Raw genomic sequence first — 24,652 nt, 5'->3', positions numbered from 1 at the left:
TTTAACATTATTTCATTAAAAACAGATCAGTAAACTTCTGTGATCCTAACAGTGGATAAGCAGCTTGTCAAGAGCCATCTCAGTGTGTTTCAGTGGAATATCTGTCTGTCCATTAATTCATCCCAAAGGTTCTTTAACATGGGACCACTCAGCACTTCTTCGTACACAATTGTGAGACAATGCTTGGATATCTTAATTACATTAAGGTTACCATGGTGAGATTCAAAAATTATTTACTCAGATGAGGAAAGCAACAAAAACAACTAGAGAATCAGGACAATCTTCCCTAAAATAGATGTTTACCTGCCACTTAATTTAGCTGTGTAACTCAGAGCTATATTAAGACCTGTGGTGCTTCTAGCTGTTCAGACAGCAATCAATATTGCTCTTTTCTTCCCATTTTTCTTCATTAGAACTTTTGTTTGGGAGAAGATCTTGAACATTTTTTGCTACCTACATTGAACAATCATTCACAGGCATTGAAGTACTACCAATTACATAGTGAAATCAGCTGGTAAACACAAGGCAAATTACAGCTGGGAAAATCTGAGTCTCATAATTTACCAAAAGATTTAAAGAACAAAACCAAAACAAACACCACCACCCCAAATAAGGAGTTCTTTATATAAGGGAGGTTATATGTCCCTCTACCCTCAAAAGGAAGAAAAACCCAAATCCAATCCAGCCTAAGAACCAAGCAACCTTAAGGAGATTCCGTATTTCATAAAACCTGAAGCAGGTCACTTTGGGGGTATTTGTGATGTCGTCGGAAATGAAAAATACATAGCTGCATCATAAAAGCTGTAGCACAGCGGAAGTAGTATTTAAATATTCCTTTTTAAAATTTTTTTATATGTTTGGCAACGCAACAAATTGCTGTGATACTATCAAGCATTTTGGACCTGGGGTGAGCTGTAGGCTTTCTCTTGCTCCTTTTACACAAACCCTTGGGTTCTTCACACAACCTCCTGCCATTGAAGGGCTGCTTCACCTCTCAAAATATCCTATAAAAGAAGCTGCAGGGTACAACACACAGATGTTTTCTTGCTACTGTTTTTGATAGAAAACACAGCTGAGACCCTCCCCTTACCCCTTCCTTACCCTCTTTTCTTTAGTCCACACACTTGAAGTTTAGTTTTGCCACTCTGAAAAGTGCCGTCATCTCAGCAAAAAGGATGAAGCTCAGCTTCTACCCTCTGCACTGCTGAGCACAGAAATCATGGAAGTAGTACTGTGCCAGATAGCTGGTGAAGGGAGAACAGAAGTCAGAGGCACAGCATAGTGATACAGCACAGACCAAGACTGGACACAAAAAGAGGAGCAAGATGTATCACGGACACTGATGTACTGCTGTATCAACTGCTAATAATGCTGTGTTCATGTAAAATTAGATGTAGGATGCTACTAGAGTGTTTTTAATTTGCTTCTTGATAAACAGTTGTTTCAACTATATTGAGTGAAACATTTGTTCCATAAGATATAGGTAGTTCACAGATCTCCCTCTGTATTTGTCAAGTACAAGCTAATTCCAATGAGCCACTGTACTACTGAAACCTGAGAGAAAAGCAACTATTTCCTAATGGCACCATGAATTACTATGAGGTGTACATATCTGCATGTAAATTAGTATGCCAGCCTCCAAAATCCCTGCATAAAACAAGCTGCGTGTGCACATAGTGACATATATTCACCTTGCAACTTTTGTTACGCTTGTTTAACCATCCTCAGTAACTTGTAAGACTTCACATACTCTTACAAGAAAAGAAGAACAACTCACTTTGCATACGCACACAAAAACTACTCCTATTACTGTTTATAGCACAAAGGGATACCACCTACCAAGGCTTTGGTTGGTACCAATCAAGTACCCAGGGAATAAAAAGCATAGATAGATAGATATAAAAATCTATCTTCACATTGTCAACAGAGACTCGCAGATTCAAAAGTTATGCACCTGTCTTCTCCACCCTTAGATGAAAGGGTGAAGTCTTTACCATTAAAGATGGAACAGTCATTTTATGTTATTTTCATTTCTTTCCTCCCTCACCTCTAACGTGAGGAAAGTTTCAGGGCATTCGAATTTCAAGAGCAAAAGAACTCAGTGATTGAGCAAGAACAATATCAGATAGACTACTACTAAACTTCAGAGACATACAATTTTCCAATCCAGAACCACTTAGAGCACATGCAGCAAGAATTATATGACTTAAAAAAACCCCGAACAAACCCACAAACAGGAGCCTTTACAAGTACAATTAAAAATTTATTCTTCTCTTTCTGCATTAAAGTGAGTACATTTTTACACACGACAGTATCAGATGATTTTTTTCCTGTCACAGCTAAGGTTGTAAGTTTATTTTTCCTTTGTAACAGTTCAGAATATCAGCAGGGAAATAGAAAAAAAAGAAGAAACACGTAACTGTGGATGGTATATTATCCAACACCTCTGGTTTTCCTGGTGGGCTTTTTTTCCTTAATATAGGCTTAGACCACCCCCACCCACCCCAAAAACCCACTCACAGTACACTTTTGGCAGAAGTCCCTGAACATACCCTCCCTCCCCCCCCCCCAGACATTCAGTACATTTTAAAAAACAGGCTCAGTGGCACTTTCTCTTTAATATGACTTCAGTAACGTTTTGAAATACAGTGCATCAACACTGCAGTTCACTTTGCTGTAAGGCTAACTTAGACATAAGGCAAACATCACCTTAGCTCTCAAACATTCCGTAAGACACCCTTAGTACATACATCTCTGTTAAATGCAGAGATGCCTTGTTTCCCTTCATTGCTTTTCCTCCTGATCAAAAAAGCAATTCAGAGAGATGGTGTGCTATACTCATCACAAATGGCAAGGTACTAAAAAGTTAAAAAGAAACAGCAATGAACAGTATTCACATATCCAAAACTTATTTCCATCACTTAAATAATTTTATCTGCAATTACAAAATACATACACTTAAATATCTTTTGTAAGAAATAATCATCTAAGATATCACAGATTATGATTTGCTTTTGATAATCTAACTGCCCTAACTCTGGCGTAAAGATATACCTGGACAGTGTTACTACCTAGGATGTTTTCCTACTATAATTAATTTTCTTAAATATACAGTAAATTCTCTCTAGCTATTCTGACAGATAGTGCAAATAAAGACATTCTTTGGGTCACAATTTTAAAATATTACTGCCGATGCTATCCTCAATTTAATATTGTTTTAGTAAATGAGTAACAAAATATTATAAGTATACACATTTTCTAACATTTGTTTAACAATGTGTTTTTCTCAGTTACCTCAGCTTAACGTAGATCACAAAAAATGAATAAGCTACAATACTGCTCACCTATCCAAAAGATATGTTATATTTATACTTAAATAAATATATTTAGAAACCTACCAATAAGTTCCCCATTGCTTTTCATTTATTGTTATTATCCAATGGCATACTACATCAAATCATAATATCAAAATATCTTGAAAGACAACAAAGATCACTTCAGAAGTACTGCTCAAAGGCAATGAAATAATGCTTTGAGAACCTGTGCACGTAAGTTAGGCCTACATAGATCCAGCACATTGCATAACAGAATAGTTTACACTTTTAGAGTCAACTACTGCTTTGCCCTAGCCAGAGATAAAAAGCTTATTTTAAATATTACCGATCATAGATGTGGCAACACAAAGTGGCCCTGTTTGCTACCTAATGTTGCTTGCTGGTTTTGCACGTTTATTTGAAGTTACTGACACCTGATTGCTAGTTCCATTAGTGGTATTTGTTGCAGAGCCATTCACAACGATGTAATCAACTTTGTTTTCCAATTTCACGAGGCGTTGTAAGATGTCATCCAGAAGAACAGCAATTGTTCTCTTAAGATCAGCTAAAGATAATAGAAAAATCAAATTAGATGCTATTATTTACTGTATGTGGAAGAGAACCACTATTTCAACATACTCACATCGTAAGACTTGCTATCTATCCTTCCTACTATACTTTTTGGGAAAGAGTGCAGATTAGTATACAAGTATAGAATTAAATAGCTGCTTAATTTTTCTTTAATACCATTTATCTGTTATTTTAGGCAAGGAAGATATCGCCATAATAGTGAACTGTGAATGAAGCCAATTAAATATTCACTTGTAAGAACAAAACCACTAGTTGGAGCATTAGACTAGTGACTATTCAAAGGCAGTATTTCAAATCATCCAGAGAACACCACTAGAATATCCAGCTAGATCCCTTTTAGCCTTGGACAGCAACAGAATATATTTAAAAACTTTCCAAGATGAAAAAGGTAGTTCTTAATAGCTTTACTCTAAATAAAAGATCTATCCCATAGAAAAACTGCTATGAGAAAGTATCTTACCACTTCTTACATAAGCTATAAAGCAGGAAAAAAAAAATCTATATATTTAAGCCTATATTGATTGAAAAACAAGAGAAAGGACAGTAAAGAAATTCCCATATTCTGGAACATAAAAGCAGTAAGTGACCTTTCAACAAAAGCTAATTACACTGTTGTCAATATTTACATCACCATCTTCTCTCAGATTTGGAAAAAGTGAACAAACTTACCAGATCTTACAAGGTGTTAAGATCCCACCAACACACACAGATGCAGACACACAAACACACTCTCTCTCTTTTCCACTCCCCAGACTAACCAGAAAAATTGGGGAGAAAAAACACAGTATGTAAGTGAAAAACGAAGAGTAACCCAGATAAAATTAAAACACTGGTAGTATATTAAAAAAAAAGCCACACCTCAAGTCAGTCCCTCCCTCTAACATAAACTAGTTCTTGTTTAGTAATGTCATCTTTGAAAAAATAATTTTTTCTAAATTGCTTTACAATTTGAGCCAGAGCAGGGTCTGCTGTCAATGACACACTGTGGGTCATGTGCCCGGGAGTACCATTCTGTGCTCAACAGTCTGAGGGAAGGAATTGTCTACTCAAGCTGCAAGTCTGATAATCAGCATGTAGATCAAGAGTTGACTTAATCTTTTTTATTACCTGCAGACAAAACCTCTGAAGGCAAATCTCATTTGGAAATACATTGTAAGACTTCTACAGCAGTAGAAAGCTGCAGTACACAAGGGGTTTTTAAAACAAATTACACAGAAAACTACACAGTAGGGGCAGGAAATCAGTGAAGACAAAAAAAGGGCACGTGGGGAGAAAAGGGGGAAGGAAAAGAAAAGTAGTCTCTTACTGTGGTAAAAATGTTAATGAATGAAAGAATTAAAGGCTAAGACATTTTGATACTGTCCTCTTGGGTTGCTTCCTGCTCATCTTGTCATCACAGACTTGCCTCCCTGTTCCTGAGCAGCAGCAAAAAGAGTTCAGACACATTTTTGCTGTTTGTACTCTTAACAGAGTGCATCTTACTACTGGTAGAGCTCAACCTTTTACGGATTCCTTAAGAAGGGGATCAAAGTACATTAATGTAAATATTCACATATATTTGTTTTTAAAAAATATTTCCTTTTTAAGCCTTGTACTACCCTTATTTCCAGAGATACATTTTTTCCCTTTATGAGAGAACACAGGTACTTTCTGCAAACCTAATCCCTAAGTGATTAACTAGAGCTCATTGCAGCCTTCCCTCAAGAGAAGCTATGAGGGACCAAAGAGTTAAAATTATTAAGACATTTCTATAGTTTTTTTCTATATAATCTCAAAACTATCTTTTCTGTATTTCAGAAGACAGGCACAGGCTCTAGTAATATATTACCAGTGAATACTGGAAACACATTCATCAAGTTAACAGGTAAACTGGAGAGATATGACGCAGCAAGTATCAAAGCTCTAGAGACAAGGAACCTTATCTCTAATGGCTACTTCTGAAGCAAGGGGAGATTCTGCTAAATTTGTAATTGCCTTGCAGTCTTAAGACTGCAAACTCAACTCGTATGTTGCTTTCTGCTTCTTTTTTACTACTTAGCGACAAAAAATAAAGAAATAAAAGCAGGAAGTTAGCAATGAGGCACAAGAATATTGAAGTGACTTAATCTAAACTTCATCCCCATATCAAGCATGTGCTTATTCCTCAATAGCTTAAGATTCAGAAAAAGTGCAATAACTGTCACTGTTAATCCTGTAAGTAACAGTAGTCATATACCTGGAGATATCTAAAAAATTCCTGGAAAACAAAAATCTCATGTCTCAAGCTTGATTTTGCACCACATCTTAATCTTCAACTTCAGTGAATAAACTAAAATCAAATCAATTAACACACTTTTTTCTCTTGAAGAGCAGTATATATTAAAAAGAAAAAAAAGTGTAACTTTACAGTTTTCAGGAAAATAAGGTATTTGAATAACTAGTATTTTTTTTTCCTCTTACCATATCCTGCCATAGAGGCTCCAGCGCCACCATTCATTAAATTTTTATTTTCTTCTGCCAGTGCTTTGACATATCTTTTACTTAGATCTAGTATTTGTCCACGCAACTCGGCACTGCTTTGGCGTCTTGGATACTGGAAAGTGTAGCGTAGCAACATCAAACCCCAAATGATCCCAAAAACTAGTAAAAACATACTCAGTCTCTGGGACATATTTTTTCTTGAAAATGTTAGAAACATTTCTGATAAAGGCCACAGGTGTGTCTTAATTTCAAGATAAGTAACTGAACTTGGCTCTGTCAAATTATATTACATATTAACCAGAAATAAGATTTCTATGAAGTGAAAAGTCTTCTGGCTGGATCATCTTGAATACATCTCATGTTTTAGTTGGTCTTGATTCCTGAAATTTGTAAAACATCACATGGTTATTCAAAACTGCACAGTTGTTGAGATCAAGGACAAGTATAAGTTTCCAAAAGCAGCATTACTGCATAATCTAGCAAATAGTTGTGGATTTGTATCTGCTTAGAGGTGCAGTCATCTTTATCTCACCTTTTATTTACAAGGTTTCCCCTTCTTATTTTTACTAATTTTTATTCTCCACAAATCAAAACTTCTATGCTTCTATGAATCATTTTATTTTAAATACCATAATTTGAACTGACATTAAACTCAAATGCATTTAAAACAAAATGCATTATCTAGAAGAGACTTGTAAAACACTGATATGCAACATTTTGATGAGTTATACACATGTATCTACACACAAGGAAAAGATCTTGTGAAATTATTCTCTTCATTCTTATTCCTCAGAAGCACAGGGCAAGTATAAACAGATAAAATGAAGAACAAAGTTTCTTGGTTGGTTAGTTAGTTTGAAGCTGGGCATCATCCTCTTCTGGTTTTGTACAGCACGGAGATTTTTTTTTTTTGGTTTGGTGTCTTGCTAGTAAATAATGAAACAAAACCAAAATGAACCAGCACGTTGCAACCACTTTTAGCATTTTGCTACCATTTTTAAAAAGTCTTACCATAGCAGCCAATTCTGATCCCTCAATACATTAAGGCTTCAGAAGAAAAGCAAATGGTATGAAAGCTTCAGCAGTTAAACAGCAAATGTCCGGGCAGTTTGAAGCAATATGAGTCAGGCATCTTCAGGGAGCTCTGTATTGGGGGGGAAAAAAAAAAATAAATAAAACAAGGTGCAGGACTAAAGAGACCTTCATTTTCACATAGAGTGTTTGAAGTTCAGGCCTTCGTGCCACATGCTTTTAAAACAGAAATACATTCTTAAACTTAACTTGAAGCAATTGTTAGGGAAAAACATAGAATCCATTTCCATTTTATTACAAATGCATACATTTGAATGCCCAATAACTGATTTCAACATACTTTAAAAAAAAACTTGGTAAGAATCTCACTGAAATGTGTCCCATTTCTTGTGTTACAAGACAGTGACAGCAGATGTTCCAAATTCATCATATATGTCTATACATACATATTTACATATGTATCATTCTCTCCATTTTTTCCCCTCAAACAAATCCAATCTTTTCAGTCCTTTTACATGTGTATACCTCATATTACTAATTTTTCAGCTACCTCAAACTTCTCCAATTAGTCAATACTTTTTTGAGGGAGTTTCTATTATTTAATGTAGTCTGGATAAAGGTACTGATTTTACATAATAATTATGTTTCCCCTGTTATTCCTGACATACTATCTGACATGAGTGCTTTTCAGACTCAAGTTACACGTTTAATAGAGTTTCCCACTAGACTTTCTATAGTGGTACTTAGGTCTCTGTTTTTATTAGAATATTGAGACTGAATTTTTTACCCTGCTAAGCACTCATCTAAACATAACTCTGTTTCCAGGGTATTTTTCGTGGCCTCTGCTGACCAGTTCAAGCAGCCTTATGCCAACACACCACGGTCTGCTCCAAACACAAGTGTCACTGCCAGCAGCATTCCAAGCCATCCTTGTCACTTACCCTTCACCTTCACTCTTCAAATAATCCTCTCAATAGGCAGGCCAACATGACTGATTCAAGAGGCAAATTTTCTAAGTGCTCTAAAATCAACATGCACATCTAAATTATTCTGAACATGATCAACCCAAGGCAGGAGCAATATTAGGACATGGACACTGAAGTTGCTGTGAAGTAACAAGTTATTGTGTATAAAATGACCTACAGTAACTGCCAGTACACAAAATCTTACTTTTACTGTTGGGTGTACTAATGTAAGTGGCAATCATAAGTCACTGAATGAGGAAGAGCTTATTTTACCTTCACTGTGGGATATGACCGTGCACATGGACAGATAGCCAACATGCAAACTTGAAACCCCACTGTAAATTCAGTGGGATGTACTTTGTTCAAAAATTGTGCTTATTCCCCCAAAAACTGGTTTTAAAACACAAATTTGTCATAAGTACATAAGAAAGAAAACAATAAAAACTTATATTCTACAGTATCAGCACAAATATTTGGAATGTGTGGTTACAGATTTCCTGAAACAGATCCTCCACAAACATGAACTAACCAAAACTTCTTTTCCCTAGCTCTTTGCCAAATCCATGGCTCTGCACTCAGCCTTTAAAGCATACACTGCACATCATTATGCATCTACGTATTCCCTGAGTAGTATCAAATATGATGAAAAACATTTACCTATGAGGTCCAGGAGTAGGGTATTCACATGATGGCTCAGAAGACCAAGCAGTATCTCTCAAGGAGAGACAACAAGTTTCAATCCCCGTTCCCAAGAGTCTACAATTTATATTATTTAAAAAATTGTCTGAAAATAACAGACAGCTCTTGCAGAAATTTAAATTAAGTTCAGCTCTCCACAGATACCCAGCCATATCTCATCCTGAAGCATTTAGACAATATCACTACAGAGCTTTGGAGTGGAAATTAACTCTGCCATCATGCTGTAAATAAGACCACAAGCCAGGATAAGAGTCCTAGCCAAGAGGAACAGATTGAATAAGCTCCCGCCAAGGAGCAGTAGGAATTGCAGACTAGGTCTTTACCATGTACATTTGATTCACAGTGCACACGCTGACTACTGAAACTAATGGAAATCAAGGACTTAACCTGCTGGGCAAATGGCGTAACACCCAAATACTGACGCTGGGCAAAGGAACTGGGAGTAAGGTGTACCAAAAAGACAACTATTTCTACTTGTCACTTTCCCTACGCATTTTTAGAGGCCATTTCCCCTTAATGCATTCCAGTGTAATTTCAAAAAATCTGGAGATTTGGTCTCCTCTTTCTTCCTGAAGCATGCACTTCTAGCAACCCATAACACACTCCCTGCAAGACCCTCCCAAGACTACTGTGTAGAGTAACAAAAAAAAAAAAAAAAAAGAAGCAAGCTTATACCCACATGATTTGCAAGTACCCACATGATTTGCAAGTAGGAAAAGGTTATTGGAGCAGCAGGTGTACATATTAGGAAGAAAAATAACACAGTAAGATGGATGGATGGGAATATTCTTTTACTTCTTGTTGCCCTGAAGAGTCAGCACTACTGTACATGAACATTAGAGTTTAAACAAAACTTGTCCTCGGAATGGATCTTTGTTTTCAGTAATCCAGAAGTAGTATCCTGTGAGATAACAGCATACATGTAAGAAGGAACACTGTCTCTTCTAATCTTTCTTCTCCCTCATTCTCTCAACTCCTCCTTACCCACCGCTTCCTGAGCAGGGGAAAAAGGAAGCTAAGACTTCCTTCCTCACGCTGACTTAGTCTGGGTAGGAACCCAGGGTTACCACTCTCCCAACCGCAGCTGAAGGGCTTTTTTGGCAAAGGAAGTCAAAGCACTGCAGAGACCAACAGGAAAAAAGGGCGCATCAGAGCTACATCTTGTTGGAATTCCTACCATCCCTCATCATAGGGACTGAGATAAAAGGAAGACAACCATGAAGATGAAGGAGTACTGCCAGGATAAAATTTGAGAATCTGAGGAGTGAAAGGAAAAAAAAAAAAAAAACCCCAAACCACACAATACCAACAAACAAACAAACAAAACCCCAAAACAAAGAAAAAACCCAAGCAAATCCAAATAAAACCCCTGACTTGACTGTGCCAGCAAAATGGCAATCCAAGAATTCATGGAGAGTATCTTGCAGGTAATCCTTTCAATAGGCAGCCTGAAGTGACAAATTCAAGTGGCAATTTTTCAAAGTTCTTTAAAATCAACAGGCATATCTAAATTATGCTGAAAATTACAAGCCCAAACCAGGGGCAACATTAAAACTTGGAACGACATGGAATTCCTGAACAGAGTATCTGAGACTAGGTTTGCCTTTCACAGACATACAAAGAGTTTGGTTTTCTTCACTGCTGCCACTGCTGGTTGTCCAAGAAATGTATTGCAAAGCCTGCCAATGTGGATTTAACATTGTCCAGCAGTACCACAACAAACACTGACATACACCTGGAAATGAAAGCAATGAACTAAGGCACTCATCCTCCCCAACATAAAATAATCTCTAGCCTCTGAGCAGTATTCCAACATCAGTCATATATATATATTATTGAGTACATGAAAGGAAAGGAACAAGCGCCAAAGTCAAAGCAAAAGAAAATCCATTATATGGTCCGTAATAAAGCAAAGTTCTAGTACCTCTGATGCTACTTAATTAAACAGTAGCAACCAACTTCAGTTTGAATACTGACCCTTCTTCATGGAAACCAGCCCATACTTACAAAACATCGTACTTGAATTTTGTTGCAAAGTCTGTCTCAGATTCTACTTTACTTCTTCCCAGCAAAACCCAGAGATTATATTCGTGTACAACACAAAAAACGCAGCAGTCTATAAGGCAAAGGAATGCCTCACACATCCTCTGAAACAATCTCAGGGTATCACAAAAACAAGGCATACCCAAACCCTTAAAAAGTAACAACACACCTTACAGCACTGTCAGTTCTGCTAGTCAGTCAGCTCATGAAAGACTGGTACATATTTGTCATTGTTTTTCTAGTCTGTCTGAGAGACCTCAGCCTTCCTAAACCACTAGAAGTAGTTACTGGCATCAGCAGGGCAAATTTAAAACTGTGCTGTGCTGCTGAGATGGTGTGTACCTTCTAGTTTTGAGAAACGTACAGGACAGATTAAGATGATTATTTATAAAAGAAAAAGAAAGCAGCAGGCCCATCAGGTATTTTTGGTAGTTATTAGTGAGCAGCTTTAGCAAAAAACTAACAACACAGAGTCAACAAGAGGTGAAGAATAGAGAAAACTGAAACCTGAGAACCCCACTCCATTCCAGGATCAAAAAGACTTTAAAGATAAAGCCAAGAAAAATGAACTGAAAATAGGGTTGTTAACATGCAGTCCAATAAAGCCACCTCTTTGGTTATATCTTTTGAAAGGTAGAATGCCAAATACTGAGGCAGTAATTCCTCAGTGATCCCCTAGAGACCTATATCGGTCTCTAATGAACTAATATATTAAGAAAGTAGCCTTGATAAGTGAAAACTTTACTCAATCTATTACTTATCATCATAATTCTTATCTGCTCCTCACTGCCAAATTATGATCAACAAAAGTGTGACACAGTGAATTCAAAAGCAAGTCCGGCTTTGCAACCAATTATTAACTGTATAAACACAAGAAGTGATTTATCAAGATTTAAAAAAAAAGCCAGATATAGTCATAGGAGACTTCATTTAACTACGGACAGATGAAGGGGAAAAAAAAAACCAACCCTTGTAACAGAAGATGGGAGACAGAAATTAGGACAGTACAAATAAAAACTGACATTAATAATTGCTGTAAAATAATTGTACAGTCCAAAATTAGAATTTATTACAATCTCAGTGGGAGCTTAACAAGTTTATGAAATTATTAAGGATTTAAAATTAACATGCTAAAATTATGTCTCTGAGAAATTTCTATTAAATTCATGGCAGCAAGTATCTCTCAGTACAGTGAGGGTACTGTATTAGTAAACAATAAGCTGTGCTGTAAACAGGCATGACGATATCTCACTGCGATAGCCAACAAACGTTTCAGGAAGACAGAAATCACAGGGCATTACAGAATACCAGGCAATACTTCCACAGTTCTATCAGCTCTATTCTATTAGTTTTCTTTTTTGCATGTGTGCTCCCTCCAGCCCATTTACCTCTGTGACCTCCAAAATCTTTTGTTTTCTGATGTTTCAACAGAAAACTTTTGAGCATCACAGTTACTCAGCCGACAGCTGTTGCGCTCCCCATTCTGAGAGCAGACAGGCTAGTTCTATGCTATTGGAAACCTATTGGCACAGTCGCTGTGCAGCAATGAAAATGGAAGTCTAAAGAATGACAGACACACACAAAAGAAACATAGAACATACTCACTGACCAATTAATCTTTGAAGACAGAGACAATGAAATAAGCACCCACAAGCCCAGGAGCTACAGGCTTAGACTTTTTGGAACACCAGAAATTATGTTTGCATTCTGGTAATTTGCAGTCTTAGATGGCTATGCGTTTGGCAGTAGGAGAACAATCTGCATGAGGTGCAGCTGACAAACAGGTGCCCAAAGAAGTTAAGTATATCCTGTTACACAGGACCACAATTCCTGGCAATACACAGAAACTTGAGTTCTCTGTTCCTACATGTAATGCAAATTCCCTTTAATAAGTCATCTTACCTACATCATTCATACTTAAAACTGGTGCCCAAGGAAGAATCACACTCCTCGTATTTTTAAGAACACATGAGTTCTTGAAAAGATGCCAATAAAACCATTTTTCTGTACTGGTGACTTCTGCAGACCAACACTGCCCTTTGGATCCCAGGTTCATCAATCAGGTTCACTCAGACAGCTGCACAACGCCATGAAAGAGCACAATATTCTACTCATAAGCAAACGATTAAGAGCAATGCATGTCCCCAGACAAGTGAAACCATGTTTGAACTGTCTTTTGAAGAGACCAATTTTCAGCATGTTAAAAATTCCTATTGTTGTGCTGTAAGTTTGGTTAACAGAAAAATGTCACCATCAGAGACAGAAAAGAGAAGGATACCCTACTGACAAAATGCACTGCCTGTGTGCTGAAGAGACTTGAGGGCCTTTCGAGACTGCATCATACATCAGTCGATAGAAGAAAGAACTTATATTAATACCTGTTAGACTCAAGCGAAAAGAACAGCACTATACAACACACTGCCATCTTAAGAATAGGTAAGAAGGTATATTTCTGGAGGGGAAAAAAAAAAAAAAAGACTGCCATCAGTATGACAGCTGCTGGACTGTAGGTTTTAGCAGTTCCGTACCACTTTTGGAATGCACTGCCAAAGGAGTCTGCTTAGTGCTTGGTGTCTTTTCCAGGACATCTATCTTTGTACCTTCTCCCACAGCATATGTTCCTTCATTCCCTGTCTATGCATGCCCTAGACTTGCAATTACCAAGGAACACGGGGGGGGGGGGGGGGGCAGGAAATTTATCCCTTTGCCTTATTGGTACCTGCCTTTCATGGAATACCTTTAATGGTATTCAAAGCCAAATCATAGGAAGATATGAGGTTTAAGGGAATAGCAAAGATGGGTAACTACCAAGAATACCTATTCTTCTATAGTGCTGCAATGAAGGAGGAAGAAAATCTCCTTGTGTGCTCCCACCAGTCCCTGTCTCTCAATGCATCCAAAGGATATCTGGGCCAACAGAAGTCACAGCTCACCAAGCAGATAGATACTGTCACTGCTGCCAAGATGCTGGGACTACCTCAAATATATCTTAAACCAGGAACAGTTTTACATTCTAGAGGCTTCTAAGAACAGCACACAATGAAATGAGTTTTGTAGCTGGACTTTTGAGTTGAAAACAAAAACGTATCACTTGAGACTTGAAAACCCACACATCTCATTTACAGTGGCGCTGGCATAAAATCATCTGAGCGCCCAAACACTAGATCACCTTTTCTATTTCAGTATTTTAGAAATAATGGTGATCAGCTTCTATTTGGAATACATTTAGTCCTATTTGTATTGTTTTTATTTTACACTTTTTGCCAACAATTATTTTTATTTTGCGTTATGTCTAAGGAGTCTGTTGAAGTACTTTTTGGTACCTTAAAGTACCCTGGCTTTTTTTCAGCTTCCCCCCCTCGCCCTTTTATTTTGCCTACTACTGTCAGTGAATGCTTTTAAAATAAACTATTTAAAACCAGAAATTCTTTGTTCCTTGCCTGTGGGCAGTCAGCCAAGATTCAAGATTTTGAGAGGGGAAATGACTTGGCAAGGGTTATGAAGAAAATTAAAGAAAGCAGATACCAATGGGGACAGTATATTATACTTGCTGAAGCTCCCCTCCTCCCACTGGGTCCATCTGGGCCTCAAAACATTTCTACATCTCTGTATCAGCTTCTTAAAAAAAAAAAAATCATCTCCGCTTCATTCCATCTGGGACACTTTTCTTGATTTTTTCTTTAGACTTTATTGCTGCCATTCAGGTCACAGTAGTACCCTTGCTGGTAAGAACCATAGTTATGACAGAGCATGAGGTACTTTCTTAGCGTCTCGTTTCCCGATAAGATTGCCACAATTTTTTCATTGCAATTGAACACGAGGCTATGTCAAGTACTCCCTTGCAAAGACCTGACTAGTACCTCTACTCCCTTGTGAAATTTCACAGCTGTATTTGCATCACTCTTTCCAAAGCCCCTGTGACTCCAAAACTTCCTTCTGATATGATAATGATTAGCTAATTTTAGCTAGTTTTACAGAGAGCCTTACCTGCAAGATCATGAAGGTAAGCTACTGAGAAGAGAGGGATTTTCACTGAACATTTTAAAGAGAACTAAAAGCAAGGGAGGGGTGCCATTAAAGAGAACTAAAAAGGGAGGGGAGTGAGGAGTCAACTAACAAAGTGGTGGCTGCAATAGTGGAGAGATTGCCACCGCAGACCTGGCCATGCATGCACACACAGTGCAGCATCCACACAGACACTACTCCCGTAGAACAGTGACAAAAAAGGGCTTGTACCACTGGGGAGAGAAGAAGAATTTAACTTGTCTGGTTTTATTTCAAGAAACCTGCAGAATTCAAACTGAGTATGGATGTGTGCAAGATGTCCACCTCAAGTACATTTCAGCAGTAAAGCTACAATACAGACCGGGCTTCAGATTCACACTCCCTCCCGGGAGGTTGATCCAGACAAAGATTTCAGAAAAATAGCACTGGAGGCAATGTCAAAGACAGGCAAGTTCTTTTCTTCTACATCTTTTATTATTTCTATATTGACTTGTTGGTTTATCTTAGCATAGCAGCAGTTATGACAGACAGTAGTTAACCAAACCACTACAGTGGTGTGCACTGCGAAATACTTTATTGTTAAAGTAGAAGGTACCCAGAAATGTACCTGGATTATTTATATCATGGTAGCCTCTTATTTCTTTGTTATTACTGAAGAGACCAATTTCAGTGGAATAAGTTTTAAGTCCTCTTGTCTAGGCCTCTAGTCTGGGACCTGTTTTACATAGGCAAAGTACCCACTTAGTTCTGAGCAATCCAAAATTAATCTTTTAAATTAAAGGCGAATGGTGACATAAATAATTTCTTGTAAAGTTGACAATCATAAAAGAAAATTAAGGAGGCCATTAATAATGCTCAGTTGAGGAAACTCAGCCCACCTAATGGTACAAGTTTTCAGCCACAGGTGAAAGAGCTTGTCAAATAACAAATACCATATAAAATACATTTTAGCAGTAAACTTGTATCGGCACAAAACACAATAATTTGAATGACTGAGCTCCACAGATTTTTGACAGCTATTGGAAACAATTTAATGGCTATTTTTGACACTAGTCTTCAGATATGTTGACTACACAGCTGACAATTTAAGCTGACAGCATGCATTTATCCTACTTACAGTTTGGGCAAGATACAAGAACTAGTGCCCTTAACTATTCTTGGAAGAGGTACAAGTGATCATGAACTCCAGGGGAAATATTTTACTTTTAGCAGCTAAATGACATCCAATCCCCAAGCTAAATCACAATACATGATTACCTAATACCATTGCCTCCTTCAAGAAGCTAAAAGCCAAAAGGAGTCTCTAAAAGCACACTACAAAAGCTTTTTTTTTTTTTTTAAAAAAAGGGAAGTAGCTTGATTTCCAACTCTAAAAGCTTTAGGAAAAAGACCCGTTTACCAGACCAAAGGAATTCCAGCATAATTGGTTAATCATCTGGAGTTCTCAAGTACCTAGAATGAATTATTAACCAATTATATATTGTAACACATATAATAATAAAAACAGGCCAGAATAATTTAGGCTTTGTGCACATGGGTATCTCCAGCAGTCAAAACAGGAACAAAGCTAGCAATAAGTTTCCACATTTGATCTAAAACTGCAATCGCTCCTCATCTGACACTAGAACAAAATGCTACTTACAATATATTGTTAACATGTTTATATTGCCTCTTTTCTTTGATATTCTCATGAGAGTGAAACAATTCATGACATCTGCTCCAAAATAAACACTACGTTACAATTAAAACAAATCACATGCATGCTTAGCTATTATGTTCAGCATGTTCATATCCTGAAGGTTCTGTTAAAACTAAAGTCACAGTTCCTGCAGAGCCCACTTTTCAAAATGAAAAACTGTCCCCCCTTCACACACTGAGGGGGCAAAACCACAACAAAAAAACCCAAAACAACCTCACTAAGGAAACTCCACATCATGTCATAAGACATAACAAAAATTCTCTCTGCTTTGCTTTATGCACACAAACACAGAAATTACACTCCATTCTAGCTGTCAGTCTCTTTTAGATGACAAGATACATAAAAGAGAATGTACAGCATGCTACCATGTTAGATTATGAAACTGAAGAGAAAGTTTATTAATAATGAATGATTAATGGAGCTACAGAAATAAGGTAGAGATAATAGTAGGTTATAAATATTCACAGAAATAAATTTAATGGAAAATTAAACATGTAGTTAAAATATCAGGGGTTACATATAAAAGGAATTTTATTCTACTGTAAGAAGGACGCATTATTCCTCAACTCTTGCTGTCAGGAAATTTTATATTTTATAGTCTCCTAAAATTAAAACAAATGTTTTGCCCATTATTTTTTTATGCAAACCTGTCAGTGCCAGAAGATGACTCAACCTAACATTATTCAGGATCCTGCCTTTGCTTGAATATGGATGAAACAAACATTTTTTTCTTCCTTCTAAGTTCCCTCACATCACTCTAAGCATGCTTTGCCTCTCTGAAAGTTAAGTCCTTACAGTACAGGACGTCAATCTTGCAGAGTCACTGCAGTCATAGTTTATGACAGGAAGGCCACTGCCAATGAGGAAAACCAGAAAACCCTTGTTTCCTTCGCTGCTTCCTCACCACCGGAGGCCATGGCATCACAGCCCTGGAACGCGGTTATCCAGCCGGAGGGCACATATAGCCACGGCGGGCAGCAGAACACCCCCACCCATGAGAGGGGCCTGCGGTAACTCCGCCACGACCCACCAGAGAGACCCGCGCTGCTACCGACGATCAGAGCGGGCAGAGCAGGAAGGAGACCGACCCGCAGGCAGCACGACCCGCTGCGGAAGGACAAACGGAGAGAAGGAAGGCGGGGGCAAAGCTGACGGCTACACAAACACCGGCGGGGGAGGGGGCAGAAGCACGGCCGAAGCCAGAAGGAGAATAAACCTGCCCCGAAGCCGAGGGCGAGCCGGAGGAGGAGAACACAGCGGGGCGCCCAGGCGAGATGAAAACCTGGGCTCCCCCGACAGCCGCAGCCATGCTGCGGCCGCCCGGTTCCCCGCCTCGCCACCCGCAGCCAAGCCTGGCGCTTTCCCCCTCCCCGTCTCCCCACACGGACCGCCGGGCCTCCGCCACCCTCCCGCCGCCCCCACTCAGCCGGAGACCCTTCCTCGCCTCCTCCCCAGCCAAGGGGCACAGGTCCTCCACACTCCGCTCCAACGTGCCGCCCGGGACGGCGCCTCAGGAGGACGGGGCAGAGCCTCCCCCCGGCAGCCCCGCGCTACCTCCGCTCCGGGCCCACACCCGTCTGACAGCCGCCGCTCACCCGCTCCGCTTCCGCCCGCCCGCCTCGCGACGCGACACAACACGACGCACCACCTGAGGCCCCGCCCCTTCTCCCCCCCCCGTCCCGCTCAGGACCGCTGCCGCACACCTCCCCCCCCCAGCGCGCTGCCTGGGGCGCATGCGCGGCCGGGTACCGCCCCCCGCCTCCTCGGCGCTGAGGGGCGGTGCGCGGGAGAGGTGGGAGCAAGAGAGACGGTGGTGGCGGTCGGTAACCGCGGCCGCTCTTGCTCTTGCGGGCGTGGGTCTTGGCTCGGGGCCAGAAGCCTGGCCACAGGGCCTTCGCCCGCAGGACTTTCGCCCGCAGGACTGCCGCCATGCGTTGTCGGGGGAGCGAGGCAGGCGGTGTGGGGGCCGGGAGGGCGATACGTAACTGCAGGCATAGTAGTTCTTCCTGGAAACGTCCACCGCCGGGCTCCGAAGAGGATCCCCCTTGGAAGCTGGAAGGCTGCGTGGCCGTGGCTGTCAATTCCCATTGACGTCCCTAAGTAAAGATTGCCGCCAGAAGCACAAACCGGGAAAGGTATCGCTTCTGCCCTCTAACGGCGTAAGTGAATTGTGACTGGCCTCGGGAATGAGTGCTGGCCCTCAGGTCTGGTGCAGGGGCATTTTGTCCTCATCCGTACACTCGTTCTTGCAACCCACAGCTGCACCAGCTGCACTGTTCGTGGCTGGGACAGTCTATAAACTCCCACCGTGATAATCACGTCAATAAAATCCACTGTGGGTGTAGGACTGTGCTCAGGCCCTTCCTGCAAGGTGATACTTGAGGGAAGTTGGTATCGGTTAACTAAAGGTGAACATAAGGACACGTTTAACAGCTGCAGTGTTGCTAAGGCTCTGGAGTACCTGTTCTTCACCCTAGCTCAGTTCCTTCAGGATTGTCCCTACTTAGACAAGCTGAGGTACCAGTTGCATGTCAGATGTTGCAGTTGGGTGTAGGGGAAGGTTCTGTTTGCAACGTTGCATCCACGGTAAAATAAACAGGCACAGCAAGTGTCCTGGCAGCTTGCTGATCCCATCAGCGCTCCACCTCCCCATCGGTACCCCCACACCCGCACTGCGCTGCAGCTTTCCCTCCCTTCCAATGTGTGTCAGAGGCTACCTGGCTTCTCTCTGGTTTTCAAACTTTTTTTCTCCACGGATTATGTGGAGGAAAATCCAGCATTTAAATCTGTTGCTCTAATAGAAAAAATGTTACTGATACATCAGAGGGGTTAGTGGTCTAAACCTACGTAGGCAGACAAAACTTTTGGCAGGTGGTATTATGTCAGCCAGTGAATCAGTTGCATATAAAACTTTTCTAATGTTGGCTAGTTTGCAGTCCCTTATTTCAGAGTCTTGTGAAACATATTTTGGAAATGTTTTTTTTCTTTTCAGTCTGGAAAATATTGGTGTTCAGCTGAGAGTTAATTTAAATTTGAGAATATTAGGCAACTGTTGAACTGGATAGAAGGCCGTATCCCCACAGAGAATTCAGAAGAGACTGCATTAAAGGAATGATACATTTATTTAATTATGCAATCCATCACATGGACAAAAGTCTTGCTAAATTATACAATATTGAATGAGGACAGGCAAAAAATTAAAAACTGAAATACTTGGTAAGTAAGCTTTTGAGTGAACAGATTGACTGTATATTGTGCAGCATCAATAATATTGTTGCTAGAAGTGTTTTCTAAAGCAGAATCACCTCATCTGTTTCTGTGGGTATTTTCTCATCAAGATTTCCTCTTGCAAGGATCAAAACCAGATGGTCTGAAATGGACTTCACATAACAAACATACTGCAGCTATTTGCTGCCATTTATTACTGTACTATTTGCTCAGTGATTAATCCTTTATTTTCACAGATGTGCAGTGAACAGCTGTAATGTCCTTGCAAATATAATTTATATGGTATTTAGAGCTTATAGGGAGAGAAAGGGAAATCTGTCAATGGTGTAATCACAGGAAGATTTGCTTGTGGAGGTCACAAAATTTTATTAAGAAATCTGTCTCCATTACAAACATACCCTCTGTTGACAGGAACTCTCAACTATTAATAACGTTCTTAGTTCCTATTGCCTGAAGGCCTCGTGTATTTGGTCATCTTTCATGAACATGTGTCTCCCAATATTATGTGATATTTTTTTCCCCTTATCCAAGATGTGTGGTAAAAACTGTATCAGAATGTAATATCTTGTTTCTCCTCAGTGACATATGAAAATCAAACCTTAGTGTTTACTTGGGCCTCATATTTGTGGGTAATAATATTCTCAGCATCATTTCAAGGGATAGATAAAAGCGCAGGATTGCAGGAGTAAAAACTGACCGTGTTCTGTATTATTTTTCAAAATCCAAAAAAGAAAAAATAGGTTGCTGCTGCAATGTTGTCTTTATTCCTTTCTCACACCCTTCAATATCTCTAGACTGTCCTGACGTTAATTTGCATAGCTGTTGTTCTGTCTGTTTCGAATATGTGTTAAGAATTTCTTCTCTTGTAGTATGTTTAAACTGCTTAATGGTAATGGCTAGAGAATCAATATGCTTTGTGATCAGTGTGCCTGCTGCCTTCTTACTTAACAGATGAACCCTCTAATCTGTGTACATAGATAAGAATAGATGCAACCTTATACTCGCCTTACTGCCACTCCTTTTTCTCTCTCTTCCTGATCCCTTACCAGTAGTTTATACCCTTTCACTTTAGGAAATGGGCCTGATCTGGGCCCATCTTTCCTCCCAAAGTACATTTTTTTCCCCAAATTGTGAATACTGTATACTCACTACTGCATTAAAGTTAACATTATATTAATATTGCTCAAAAAACCTCCATAAGGCATCCTTGAAGTCCGTATACTTATGTCATGTTAGTGTATCCTTTAGGCCATCTCTAGCTGTTTTCTGTGTTTGAACCATCATCCATTTAGTAGAGAGGCTCCCAAAGATGCAGATCAACTTTGCAGTCTTACTAACTCATAAACAGTGACAGCTGAAATGTAGTGTCAAAATAATTATTGTCTTTGTACTTCAGGAAGCTACAGTGAAGTTATTGTAGAGGACAATGAAGGCATAAGAATTATGGGGGAAAAAATGGTGAAGAGAGCTTGTAGTTTTCAATTTAAAATGTAAACTTGATTAGACTTTTTAAAAATAGGTATTTGTATCAGTGATTGCCATTTTTATTTGGAGTTTAATTGCCTGTCATGGTTTGAGCCCAGAGGGCAGCTGAGCACCACACAGCCATTCGCTCACCCCTTTCCCCTTCAGGGCTGGGAAGGAGAAAATAAAGCAAAAGGCTCAAGGAATCAAGATAAGGACAGAGAGGGATGACTCATCCATTATGGTTACGGGCAAAAGGCAGATGCCTCATTAGGGGAAGAAATAAAAGAACATCACTTTAATTCAAACTCTTAACAAGAACACTACTAAACAGACAAGAGTGGGACAGTGAGAAGCATTACCACATCTTAAAAACACCTCTTCCCACCCCTCCCTTCTTCCCGGCTCAGTTTTGTTCCCCATATCTCTATCTCCTTCCTCCAGCAGCGCAGGGGGCAGGGAATGGGGGGTGCGGTCAGTCCTGCCACTCTTTCCTCCTCAGGGGGAAGATTCCTTGCATTGTCCCCTGCTCCAGCGTGGTGTCCCTCTCACGGGAGACAGTCCTCCATGAACTTTCTCTGGGATGAGTCCTTCTCACGGGCTGCAGCCGATCCCATGCTGCTTCAATGTGGGTCACCCCTGCGTACTGAAGTCCTCCACAGGCCGCAGGTCGGCATCTGCTCCAGCGGTGACCCCCATGGGTGGCAGGGGTGGCCCTGCCGTCTCACCACAGGGTACAGGGGGGGTCTGCACCACTGCACCTCCCCCCCTTCCTTCCACTGGCCTCAGTGTTCACACAGATGTCCTCCTCACCTCTGCACCAGCGCACCTCCCCCACTTCTCCTCCTTCCTTCCACTGGCCTCAGTGTTCACACAGGTGTCCTCCTCACAACTCCTCCTCACAATTCCTACCATTCCGCTCAGGTTCCCCTTCCTAAATGCATTCTCACAGAGGTGCAGACACCATTGCTAATTGTCTCGGCCTTGGCCGGAGGTGTGTCCAAATTGGAGTCAGGGGAGCTTTGAGAAGCTTCTCGCAGGGGCCACTGCTGTAGCCCCCTCCCCGGTACCAAAAACTCCCGTCACACAAACCCAGCACATTGCCAGAACATTTTAGGATCACAGCAATGAAAAAGTCCTGCTGGAATAAAGCAAACATTTTGAATGTGTGCATTAATATTAGTGTAAGTCTCAGGAGTTGGAATCACAATGTGGGCTATAGCTAGATCTTATATACATACATGTTAACAAAAAGCCTATTCCTGTCCTATAATCTCCAGAATTTTTCCCTCCCTCTCCTGCTTGTTTGTTTTGATTTGCGGAAACAGACTCTACAACTCAGAGAGAGTTATAAAGCAGGTATGTTTACTCCAGCGCCAGGGTGCAAGGGGATTTCTCCACAAAGCTTGCACACCCCCAGCACATTTTACCAAAAACTTACAGAGTGTGGATATACATATTCACTGGATTACATAACACAAACATACATATGCATGAGTAAGGCTGGGTTAGTTTGAAAGGCTGGTGTCAGCAGTTTATGTTATCTTTGCACCTGCACATTGCCTCCTGGTGGGCAGTCTTCGGGGGTCTTTTGGAGGAAGGCTCGTAGTCTTTCTCACCTTGTACTTTTCCTCCGAGCATGCACAGATTCTCTTAGCCAATTTCTTGAACAACAAGAGTGGTTTCAGCCGGTTTACTCATTCTATATTATCTAAAAGTACCAGTGTATCAATTTCTACCGTCCATATACGGTTATCTGTTCATTACAAAGACTAAACTAGTTAAAGCACATCTGCTTTCCAAGGACAAGAAACATATTTTTGTCCTATATAGTAATTCTTGGTAAGTTTCCACAGAAAACTGCTTTGTTTTGTTGAACACAGTAGTCCTTGGTGAGCTTCCACAGAACAGTCAGGGCAAGCAGGATTATTAAGCAATATTCAGAAATCATTATAAGTTGCTATAAGTAAGTTGCAAAGTAGGTGATCATTTCCTTGTATCAGTTTTTAGTGTAACCATTATGTATTTTCAGTGGGTTCTTCATATTACATGTTTTCAGTGATCCACCTTATGGTAGAAGACTGATAAGCATTTTCACCTCAGAATTTAAGTATGCCCTTCATAATTGTTCCCTTTTGTTCCTGGAGTTAAATTATAGGCAACATCAACCAGGATCGGAATCAGATGACACCAGAACAGTGTGTGATCTTGCAGTAGAATAAGTGCTTTATTAGTAAAGTTACACTTGAAAAGGGAGATGAGCAAATCCACTGGAGCTGAATGGAGTAGAGCTGGCATAAAAGACAGATGATGACATGGATTCAGAATGGCTTTTGGAAAGTGAGACATCAGCAGAGGCTAAAACTCAGGCCAGCCTGAATTAAAATTTAATTGTAATTAAACAAGAACTGGCTAAGGGCTTGACTAAAACTTTTGAAGTAAGTGACATGCAAGAAACTTTCAGCCAAAATGAAATATTTTGCAAACCTAGAGGACAAGGAAGCTTTTTCCCCAATACTGCCTTCTTTACCACTGTGAGCTACTTTACTCTTCAATTGATTATTTACTTCTGATTCAGCAAGCAAAAAGAGGAAGGGCTGGCATGTACAGTTCCAGCCTTCCATTTACAACAGAAGCAAGAAATAATCCAGATTTATGGTCCAGGTAGGAAGCAACATGAACCATTTCCGTAAAGACGAGCGTATGTCGAGGCTTTGTTAGAACCTCGAGCTGTCTGTGGATGAGCAGCGTGAACACGGCTTCTCTGCTGGGACACCTTGCCAATGGGGCTGTGCCACCACAGCAGCTGCCCATGACCCAACGTCACGGGCTGCGGAAGAAGCAACCAGCGCTGCAGGTTGTCTAAAGCCCCGAGAGCGTGCTTCACGTAGCAAAGGGATTTGATTTCTAGGGAACCATCTCTTGCCTGTGAATCACCCCCTGGGCGCCTCATTCCTTTCTGGGAATGCTCACTCCCATGAGCACTCCGTTAGGCGTTAGGCTCGTCGTTCCTTGGTGACAACCATGGCGAACTGAGGGTAACCAGCCTCAGCCAGCGCGGGAATTGGAGCAAAACAGCTTCTCGGCCACAAAGAGAAGCTCCTGCCCCTGAAGAAGCATGGGAAGGCACAAGTGGCTGAGCTTTCTGCTGC

The 24,652-nt window shown here is 40.3% G+C and overlaps 1 protein-coding gene across 4 annotated transcripts; it reads right to left on the bottom strand.

Annotated features, from left to right (window-relative positions):
* Positions 1 to 2,242: 2,242 nt before the first annotated feature.
* Positions 2,243 to 18,469, bottom strand: CCDC126 (coiled-coil domain containing 126). 4 transcript variants are annotated; one of them, XM_074837442.1, is made up of 4 exons: positions 18,404 to 18,469; positions 7,377 to 7,509; positions 6,345 to 6,745; positions 2,243 to 3,879 (listed from the first exon to the last, which is right to left on the bottom strand). In XM_074837442.1, the coding sequence occupies exons 3-4, from the start codon at positions 6,580 to 6,582 to the stop codon at positions 3,698 to 3,700; spliced, it is 420 nt and encodes a 139-aa protein (XP_074693543.1). In that variant the 5' UTR covers positions 6,583 to 6,745; positions 7,377 to 7,509; positions 18,404 to 18,469; the 3' UTR covers positions 2,243 to 3,697. The 4 variants fall into 4 exon arrangements, with proteins under 4 accessions (XP_074693543.1, XP_074693537.1, XP_074693552.1 ...); XM_074837436.1 differs by having other exon boundaries at positions 18,363 to 18,460; XM_074837451.1 differs by lacking the exon at positions 18,404 to 18,469 and adding an exon at positions 18,253 to 18,379.
* Between the last annotated feature and the right edge of the window lie 6,183 nt (positions 18,470 to 24,652).

The sequence above is a fragment of the Strix aluco genome, chromosome 1 (assembly GCF_031877795.1).
Source record: "Strix aluco isolate bStrAlu1 chromosome 1, bStrAlu1.hap1, whole genome shotgun sequence".
Lineage (NCBI taxonomy): Eukaryota > Metazoa > Chordata > Aves > Strigiformes > Strigidae > Strix > Strix aluco.
Note: the sequence above shows the minus strand (reverse complement) of the source record. Positions and strands in the feature narration are given on the sequence as shown.